Consider the following 10809-nt stretch of genomic DNA (forward strand, 5'->3'; position numbering starts at 1 on the left):
ATTTATTTCTTTATCTTTGTATATTATGTTTATACACATAACCTGCATCTTAACACGAGTCGAGCAAATCTCAATCTCGTAATCTGTTGATGACAATGACAATAAATTTTATCTCTTATCTTACAATTTATACTGGACGGAACCAATTAATTATGGTTCAGAACCAACATGGACTGAACTTTTTAAATATATTTATTTCAGTCAAACAAATGATACATAATAAATATCATTATTCATAAAATGAATAAATGTGATCAATAAGGCATGACACTGATATGTCTAAATGTGCAGCCTTTCACAAATTACCTCTATTTAAAAAAAATAAGTAATAAAAAATTGTCCTAACCATTCAGTTGTGTAATCATTCAAAATATATTGTGACAATGTTTTTAATCTCATCTATCTCATTATATACTATGAGATAGTTTCTCATTATAATGAGATAATTTTACAATAAGAATCTCAATATAATATATTGAGATATACTGTCCAAGGACAGTATAATGAGATACTATCTCATTATAATGTTATTATAATGAAGTACTATCTCAATATACTGAGATAGTATCTCATTATAATACGATCTCAGTATTATACTTGTATAATACTGATCGATACTATATTGATTACTCAATATAGTATCTCATTATACTGAGATAGTATATTGAGATAGTATCTCAATATAGTATCTCAATATAGTATCTCAATAACCCCAATAACCTCACTATTATACAAGATAATTATAACCTCATTATAATTATCTTGTTATAAAGAGGTTATTATAAATGCCATTGTGAGATAATTATAATAATATAACTACTAAACACGAACAAGTTTAAAATGACCTAACTACTGACTAAATATAAAAAGAACTATCTACTTAAATACTAACTAAGTTTAAATTGACCCAAAGACTACCTAAGTTTAAAAAGAGCTAACTACTAATTACGTTTAAAATGACCTAACTCAGTTTAAATTAACCTAACTACTACCTAATTTTAAAAAGAGCTAACAACTACCTACGTTTAAAATTACCTAACTATACAAATTTTTCCTCAGTTTTTGGGTTTTCAAAGAGGCTGTAATTCATTTAAATCCAAATATAAAGCCTGTGCTTTATACAGAAAACCTTTTTCTGTTGCTCCTTTAAAAGCATCTCTAATCAAGTTCAGCGTATTCCACCGTGACTGCAGATGGTTTCCGATTGTCGAGAGGATATTTTTCTCAAATATCGGTTTCTCTGATTCCAGGAACAGCAGGATGTTTTCTGCCTTGTTGCATTCTCTCATCAGGTCTTTGAAAATGGCCTTGCCCTGTCGTTCGATCCTTTCTGGACTCATCCTGAGGACTCTGGGTTCAGTTTCAATCCAGAGTTTTTCAAACAGACGATCGACTATGGCTTTAAATTTTTCTGTAGGGTAACATAACTGTCCCGATTTCTCGATAATCCTCTGAATGAGATCGATGACCAGGCTTATCATGGCCCTTTTTCTGAGCTGTATCTCTTCAGTCGTTGCTTTGGTGATTTCAGTGGGTTCAGCCTCTTCTTCTTCACATTCGTATTTTTGCTCCAGTGTAATATCAGTAGAACCTTCTGCAGATTTTTCATTTGGAGACATTTCTGGTATGCTCATTGGAGCGACCTTTGAAGAATGTTTCCGAGAAAAATTGATGAAAAACTTCTTGATCTTCCCTGGTTTACCTTTTAGCTTCAATTTAGGCTCAGCAGTTTTGTTCTGCATCTCTTTTTCAGGAACTGCAAGCTCTTTAGGCTGAACTGGGTTGTCGACGGCTACTTTCTTGGATTCCTCATTGGATGCACACAATCTAACCATGAGGTCCTCTATGATCAAATTGGTTTCCTCAACCATATACCTGATCATTATGGATTTACAATGTGCCTGGTCGACATGATTTCTTGGAGGATCATCAGAGTCCAAGCTGTGATAAATTCTATCCAACAGATATTTCACAATGAGCCAGTTTAAATTCTCGGTGTGCTCGGTACGGTAGTCTCCGTCGACGTCCATGATTCCAGCTAAGGTTTCGGGTACTCTGTTTCCCACTGCCGCCTCCAAGGACTCAATAGTGAATGTTTGCTTGTGGAGATTTTCCAGAACGTTGGATGAAAATAGTTCCAAGATGTCTCCATAAATCTCCACCAGAGTGCAGGTGGTGCTGGGTGCTGGGTTTCCAGCTGCCAGTCCCAACCACTCCTCTGGGGTCATGTTGATGAAAAGGCGGTCGACCACCGCCTCCAAGGCTTCGATGGTAACGGTCTCTACACTGGACATTATTGTTGCAGTTGGGCTGCGGCGTCTGCAGCCATCAGGTTTTATTTTAGCGCATGGTTTGTGTAGCTCACGCTGCCTCCCGTTCAACCCGCTGCTTTTTCATTTCTAACGGCTTGTAGTTTGTCTTCGTGGATGCAGCTACAGCTTCATTTTCCTCTGATTGTGACCAAAATAGGAAGAAATTATTTTATTTGTCCTTTGCAAGCGGACTATGAATTGCTATTTATTGATTTTCATGAAACATATATATATATATATATATATATATATATATATATATATATATATATATATATATATATATATATAAGGAAAATCCCGTTCTGGTGTCCCTATTGTTCACCATGTTCGTCTCATTTAGAGAAACTTTGCTTTTCTTACTGAGAGCTGATGATTTTACCGTGAATAAAACCGCTTTATTGTTGCTAGTTAGTAATATCGATGTTTCGGGCATTTTCTCTCACCTGCATTTAATCATTACGGCTCATTAAGACAGTGAGAGATGCGAGTTAGAATAACTTATTTTATCAGGCTGTGATAAATAGTAAACTGACTGACGACATGCTAGCTAATGCTAAACTTGTTCGTTAGACAGTGACCCCATTAATACAAACCTGTGAGTGTTGGTCCATCCTGCTCCTCTCAACGATCAATTTTAGGAAAAAACTAATAAAATTCAAATGTTACTAACAGAGTGATGCGTGTTGGTTCTCTGTGCACAAACAGAAACAGAAACCCAACGTCCATGTTGGGTTCAGTTGTGCTCCAACAGCCACTTAGTGTGTGTTTCATCTCTTCCCTTCAGAAGTGATTTTCCTTTGGGATTCCTGCAGCTCAGTGATCGAGAACCGGCCGGTCTGCCCATCGGAGGAACTGTTCTGAGGTTCCGGTCGGGTTCAGGGCTGCCTCATCCTTCCGGACCTCTCAGGTTTTCTGGCTCAGCTCAGGAGACCTGCTTTGTCCGTTAGTTTTGTGTTTCTCTGTCGCTCTCTGTCTCTCTTGAAAAGACATGAAAGATGTTCAAATGCACCATGACAAGACACATTTTCTGTACTTGCTGTCTGACCTAAAGTTGGAGTTAAAATTGTTACTCTTTTCAAATTCAGACATTCAGATACTCCAAGATTACTTGGCCTTTAAAGTATTTGCAAATGAACTCGTGGCTTTGTAAGCTTCTCACAGTATTAGGGGCTAAAATAATTAATCGCAATAATTGTGATTGAAATGTAATGTAGTAACTAATTAATCTTTAACTGGAGTATATGCTCAAAGAAATGTCATTATCTGAAAATGAATGGGTTTTCCAGCGTAGTGTCTAAAGAAGAATCATTTTTGTCATGGGTAGGCTAATCCAGGCTACATATCCCAAATATACAGAAAACAAAAGAGCGAAAGAGTTTCTGTACCGAGGAATGGCCTAAAATCCCTCTTGAAATTTATAAAAGCTGGTCACCAACTACAAGAAACAGCTTAGCCATCTTTCATACATTTAAGCTTTATTTTTGACCCAATGACCTAGCTTAAAAAGCTAATGTTCAATGTCGAATGTTCGGAGATTACGTTATCCAAACTTTGATTTTTATTCATTTATTTTTTTTATTTATTGCTGTGATTTTTTTAATTGTTATTTTTTGTGTCTTTTTAACCCTTATAGTGATCGCAGTTTTTTTGTTTTTTTTTACAAAACTGCAATTTTTGTCTTAGAAAATATTTGCATCTCTGACGTTGTCTGAATGTCTGTGTGACGTAGAACGTTGTCTGCGGACGTCCAGCAAACGTTCGACCTCCAGCCAACGTTCGTCCATCTTGTTTCATTCTGACATGTAGCAAACGTTAGCGGACCAACGTTCAAGTTTTTATATAATTTTTTTAAAAAACTTTCTTACTATGTTGTAAAACATGGAAACGTTTTAGTCCTTTTTTTTTTTTTTACTGCTTTCATTCGGTTTAAACAAATCAAGTCAGAGTAAATATATTCAACACAGCAGCACTCATATGACACTGTAAAAGTTTAAAATGTTATAATGCCACAATCCTTAATTTTCTTTTCCAGCTTGTAGTTATGTCATCTTACCACTAGATGGAACACTACGTTGTTAGAGAAACAATACGAGTCCAAACAGGTTTTATGATAGAATTTAAATGAGGTATTGAGTATCATATCAAGATAAAATAAACAAGAGTGATTCTCACTCTAGGAAGTATACTTTATGAGGTCTTTAGGTGATTCAGTCTTAGCTTGAAATCCTTATACTGAAGGGTAAGTTTGTTCCAGCATCTTGTGTCTTAGGGAGTGTTTTTGTTTCTTTGAAGAGTTTCTGTGCAGAAAATGCACAGAAATCAAATCTTCTCTGGAGGGCTGGATGGATGAACTAAGGGAGAGTCCGAGAAAAATATTTAATATTGATTGAACATCAAGATCCATAATGTCTGAATTAAATCAGTTTTGGTTGTTTTCAAGTCTCTTCAAGCTACTCCACCTTAGTTGGACAGGAAGTCTATGGAAGCCCGGACAGACCTGTCAGACATGACATCAATAGCCGTGACTTTAATCTCTGTATCTCCAAACTGCATGGTGGCTCTGATCTCTCTCCTTTCTGGGCCCGCTATCACCGCTCCTGCTTCTGCTCCTCCCACCGCCCCAGGTGGCACCAATGGTTCCGGTAAGTCTAAGGTTATTGTCCCGCACTTCCGGACGTTGGGGTCGGAGATGTAGGTGACGTCATCTGTGGCGCTGCAGTAGATGTTGATGATGATCTTCCGCTGCCCCACCCGAGCGGGCGTGTAGCTTCGTCGAACGACCTCTCCCAGCGCCACAGACTGGTCGATGGAGACGAAGCGATCGAAGATGTCCGTGCACCACTCGCGGCCATCTTTGATAAGGAGCTTATCCCGAGGGTGCCGTCCCTCAACGAACCGGTTTAGGACGCCGACCCCATAGGTCACAGGGCAACGTCGCACTCTGACCTGCGAGAGAGAAGCCATTAGATCGAGAGTCACAGTTAGCTACTCTGATGCTAACTGGTATCCCTGGTGCTTTACCACAGTGGGATCCAGTCCGAAGAGAACGGCACCCTTCAGGATGGTGAGGCCGACATCATGGGGGATGATGATCCGGCAGGTCCTTCCCAGTGCCTTCTGGACTGCTTTCTGCAACATCGGCGACTCTGCAAAACCACCAACCAGGAACAGGAAGCGTACACAGCGCACCTCTGGCTTCCCCATCAACTCCTCTGTTAGAAAAAGGAAAACAATCATTACAGAGTTGTTGTTTTTGAAGAACTTTGCCTTTTGATTACTTTCCCACTGGCTATAAGCTTAGTATTCTATTCCCTAAAGGTCATTGATATAAAAGCTTTTCCTGGCCTCTCAGGTCAGAAAATTTGTGTACTGTAAATCTGCCAAAGGTTGAAGGTATTGTAGGTTTCTGACAGCATCAGAAACCTATGATAGCCAAGCCAACATGACAAGAACTACCCCCAAAATCTACACTAGTGATGTAGTGCTACTTTTCTGACTCTTTGGGCACAGGACTAAAGCAAAGTTCACACAGCAGCCGAATGCGACCAATTTTTTCCCCCATGTGTCACAGCAGTCTAAATGGCCCAATTCCCATCTTTTCACATTGTCAAAAATCCGATTTGTGCCACATCCATATTTGATGTTAGCACCAAATATAGATGGGAGACATGCACCAGAATTCTGCACCAGAAGAAACCAGATATGGTAAACCTAGAGGTAAACAATGACTGAAAATGTTATGGAAGAAATGTGTTCCACTCTAAAACAAGTAGAAAACAGTCAATAGTCGTTTCACCCAACCATTTCACAATCAATCATTTGGAGTTAAGAAAACCAGTAGCATTTCCTGATTGTTGTGGTAAGCCACCAGGAAGTTTCTGGATGAAGACATGATGGCTTAGATGTGGAAAGTAACAAACAAGTCAAAGACAGTTTCTCTTTCTGTACATGGACGGTGTCTGAATGTCCTCCATGTCTTTCTCACCTATATGTCTGACTATGTTGCTGATGGTGGGCTGGAAGAGTTCATTCATTGCTTCCTGGGTCAGCCGCAGCATTCCCTGAGACGACCACTTCACAATGTTCATGCTAACACAGACAAAAACAGATTCTTGTTGACTTTTACAGACACAACAACAGGCCACAGCCTCAGACTTCCACCCATCAGTCCCACTCACTTGCTCCTCCTCAGGGCGGCCTCCACACTCTGACCTCTGTGTCTCTTGTAGAAGTCGATGAAAGAGAAGGGCAGGGAGATATTCAGGGCGTTTGCTCTTCCTGGCGACGCGGTTCGTTTCCTCGCCTCGAATGCAATCATGAGGTCCACCCAGGCCGCCGGCCGCTTGGCTTTAAAACTCTGAATGAAGTCCTCGCCAAAGATCTGGCACAGCATGGCTTCGAAGGCCAGGTCGACCCCGACCGCGCCGTACGGACCGCCTGGAAGACGCACTGAAGTTTTGGAAATGTGTTGAAAATCGTTGTCATATCTGGAGGGAGAAGTTGTGTACCTGAGGCTTTGTAGAGCTCTTTAAGTGTTCCCTGCGGCTGCTCAATCTGATGAACCGTCAGGTCAACCGTTCCTCCTCCACAGTCTGCAACGACGTACCTGTCACCTACAGACAGGAAGTAGTGAGCAAAAGTCTTCACTCTCATCTCATTTCTTTAGTTTTTTTGTAGTAAAGTGGTTTCTTCATTCTTACATTTGTCTTACAGTCACAAACCTATTCTTTAAGATGTGCATTGCTGCACATCTTAAAGGTGCTTTGAGGTGCTGTTTTTATAGCACCTCAAAAAAGTATTCACATCCATTTAGTTTTTCCACAATTTTTCATATTACTACACAGTCGTGCATGACTAAAAATATTTTGAAAAAGAAGAAATTAAAAAAAAAAAATTTACAGATTCTTTTACTGATAAAGTTGATGTATTTCTACTTTATTTTTTAAAAATCTGAAAAGTGTGGTGTGCACTTATATTTTGCTAATTGTTTTTTGCATATTGATCTATAATTTTTTTTTAAAAATTGATAATCATTTTAGCAGTGTTTTTTGAAAATTTTTTTTTTTTTCCACAGTAAATTTTTTTTTCTGTCTCTCGTGATGCATTTTGGATTTATTAAATATGTTTTTGAGAAACATACATACCTTCCAAAAACATATTCATACCCCCCATATTCAACATATTCTCTCTCTCTCTCTCTGTGTATATATATATATATATATATATATATATACGTATATATCACTTTAAGTAATTTTTTCTATGTCAGTTAGGTTTATTTATTTTCCTGTTTTCATAATTTATCACAAAATAAACGTAATTATTTTCTGTTATCATTAAAACATATGGGATCATATGAGGTTTGATGGTGATTAGAGTCTTGAATATGCCATCATTAGCAACGAAACTGATTTTCTTTTATTATATTCAAACCACATTTTTATCTCACTGCCATCCCAGAACAAAACCTTAATTTTTATAATACTAGCTTTCGATTTAGCAGAGAAATAGTGATATTTGATATATTTACTGTATTACAACAGACTGCACTGCTTTCTTATTGCAGGCTGATGAATGTTATTAATGTATTTTCTGTCATTAAAGTTTGTTGCTGTAGTATTACACCATGTGACAAAGTTCAAGCACATTAATGCAAGGCAAGAGTAGAGATCAATCTGAGTGATTTGTTTTTTGAAGGTGTGTTTGTTGTTTTCCCTTGAGGCTCTAAGCCAATAAACAACTTCAGGGTTGAGTAACGGCTGAGAGCGTTTATGATGTGCATGGAGATAAGTGAAGGACTCGATTTCAACCCAAACATAAAAAGACACAGAATGAAATGACTAGATCTGCAAAGAAACAACAAATAAAATGCAAGAGAGGAGGACAAAGAAAGGTTTATTGTGTAACTGCCTCTGTGGGTTTGCAGAGCAGGGGTAGAGTCCCACGGGCTGGGTCCATCCTGTGTGTGTGTGTTTGGACAGGAAAGAGAGCAGAAAAGGTCAGTGGGGCCACGCGTTTCGTCAGATTGTCGTTACGGTTCAACACAGAAACGATCAAACTCAAATTCTGCCCTGGAAGGATATTTTTTAACACAAAATTGAGATGTAAATCTTGAATATTGTTCGACCCAATCGGAGCAGGGGTTTGCTGGAAAGGACTCTTAAACATCGATTCTGTCTGGAGGGGAAAAAAATAAACTAAACACAACGCACCAGAACGCAGCCCCTCCCCCTCAACACACACACGCACACACACACACACACACACACAGAGAACATCTCTGCATAACATAGTCAGCATGTCGGAGGGTAAAGGTCAAAGCCATCAGTGTGTTGGATGTGAGGCGGACCGTCAGACACACTCACCGGTCTGCAGCTCGGACCACAGCTCCCCGGTTCCACTCTCCACCAGAAAGGTCCTGCTGTGTCTGGATCGCCTCAGCTGTTCCCTCGCTGCAGAACAAAGCAAAACAAAAACGGTTTTTAAAAGCGGAATGTTGAAAAGTTGATGAGCTGAACAACAACAACTGGCCTAAAAACAACAACTCGTTCTCACCAAGTTCAGATGGGAAACAATGTGCTCCAAGATATCTTAAAGGGATAGTCCACATATTTTTTTGCGTGATGTGGGTAGGCCTGTCACCATAACAGGATAAATTGTTCCAGAAGTTATTGCGATAAACAATAATATTGTTGTTTTGAGACCATTTTTAAGTGATATAAGGGTAATGACAAAATAATAATGCAGGAGCATATTCTAAAAAAATCTATAAACTTTTAATTCTAGTGAACATTTAACACTGAAACTGATCCTTCAAAAAATGGCTAGTTGAGCCCAAAGCACCAAACTGAAGACTTTTATCATTCAGTTTTTGGTAGAAACAGAGAAAAAAGAGATAAAAGATAAGGCATGTCAATGGAAAAACAGTTGAATTTGTTATAATTTATCATGCAATTAATTGATTGGGGTAAGAAACTATGACGGCATTTATTTTTTTCATGTACTGTAATAAATTTATTATAAGAAATTTGATTTATTGTTGTCATGATAAATTCTAATTCACAATATTGTTCTTTTTTGTTAAACTGTCCTGATAGTCACGGTTGTTATTTTTATTATTTTCCCAACTGTTCAGTAAGACTATCATTAAATATCAATAAATTTGATTAAATGCAGTTACTGTGATAAATTTAGTGATATAAATTACACATCTGTGTGCAACAGGTGTCCTAAATTAGCATATTACAAATGATAATGTTTTTTAAGAGCATTATTTGTGCTTGTGGGGGTATAATTGTCCCACACGGTTACCTAAAAAAGTAATACATGGTTCTTATCATCACCTTTATTTTCTTTTGTCATAATTTTGCTGTTGAATTCACAGCTAACAGAGTCACAGTTCATATAGTTGAAATCAGACATTTACATACATATTTATAAAGACAAATAAATTTTTTTTCAATTAACATTAAATCAGGCTTAGCGTTTATGTCAGTTAGGATTACTTATTACTTTTTACAATATCCTAAAATTATGAGAATTGTTTTTAATTTAATAAAATTCCTAAAACATAAACATATTATAAGGCTACCACATTTGAAAGGTCTTTGTCCCTGAGTGTAATCTGGCTTTTTATTTTGCGTTTTAACCATAACCCGTCCTTTTCCAATTAATTGTTCTTGAAAACCCTGGTCAACTTTAAAAAGTACATTTTAAATGTTAAAGGCACATTTTTAGAGACATTTTATTTTTAGACAAATATAGTTAGGATTGAGAAATAAGTTTCTAATCAAAAATCTTCTAAGCATAACTTCTTTTATGATTTTTTTTGCCTCATTATTAAATGTTCTTGTATTAAAGGTCTCATGTTTCTAAAATTTAAAATAAAATTACTCGTTTTAAGGCTTTTTCCACTTGACGAAGTGGTGTATGTTTTGATAAAACACATATTACTGCATTCTTGAAATTCCTCGTCAAGTTTATCTGAGGTTTAGACGTTGGTTTAAACATACTTAATGTGTCATTTAGTTACGTTTAGTTCAACTTCTCCATGTTGAGCTCTCGTTACATCTATTAGGAGGGTGTTGGTGTGTAAGAAACTCTGGTTCGCAAGGTTGGTGGTCTTAAGAGATCACAAAAAAGTGTAAATAGGTTTCCTTTTATCCCAAAATATCTGACCTGTGTATCATAACTGTAGAAAAAAAAATCAAAATAGAAATTATTCGATGTTTAATGTACAAAATATGGATTAAGTTTGTGGCTTTTATGTTTTTATTTTAATCACATAACGATACTTTATTGGTTGCCTGGACTCTTTCCAGCTGGAAGGAGTCACCACCACTTTCAGAGCCTCACTTTGCTTTTCTGGTTGTCAAACAGTTTTTTTTTCTTTCCCCATGTAAACACACTTAAAGTATGATCACTGAAGAAATTAAGACAAAAGCAGCTCAGTCAAAAACATAAACACAGCCAGGTTCAATCTGCCTGTAAGTGC

The 10809-nt window shown here is 37.4% G+C and overlaps 1 protein-coding gene across 2 annotated transcripts in view; it reads right to left on the reverse strand.

Moving 5' to 3' along the window:
• Positions 1-3954: 3954 nt before the first annotated feature.
• Positions 3955-10809, reverse strand: part of hspa12b (heat shock protein family A (Hsp70) member 12B) — a 27793-nt gene continuing 20938 nt past the window's right edge. Inside the window, exons 11-16 of one of the 2 annotated variants that reach the window (XM_023346023.1) lie at positions 8681-8767; positions 6824-6928; positions 6494-6752; positions 6301-6404; positions 5337-5527; positions 3955-5261 (exon numbers count right to left, since the gene is read on the reverse strand). In XM_023346023.1, coding sequence (XP_023201791.1) covers positions 4776-5261; positions 5337-5527; positions 6301-6404; positions 6494-6752; positions 6824-6928; positions 8681-8767 — 1232 coding nt within the window. In that variant the 3' untranslated portion in view covers positions 3955-4775. The remainder of the gene's footprint in view (positions 5262-5336; positions 5528-6300; positions 6405-6493; positions 6753-6823; positions 6929-8680; positions 8768-10809) is intronic. The other variant, XM_023346022.1, reaches the window with a different exon arrangement.

Source organism: Xiphophorus maculatus, chromosome 14, assembly GCF_002775205.1.
Source record: "Xiphophorus maculatus strain JP 163 A chromosome 14, X_maculatus-5.0-male, whole genome shotgun sequence".
NCBI classification, from domain to species: Eukaryota; Metazoa; Chordata; class Actinopteri; order Cyprinodontiformes; family Poeciliidae; genus Xiphophorus; species Xiphophorus maculatus.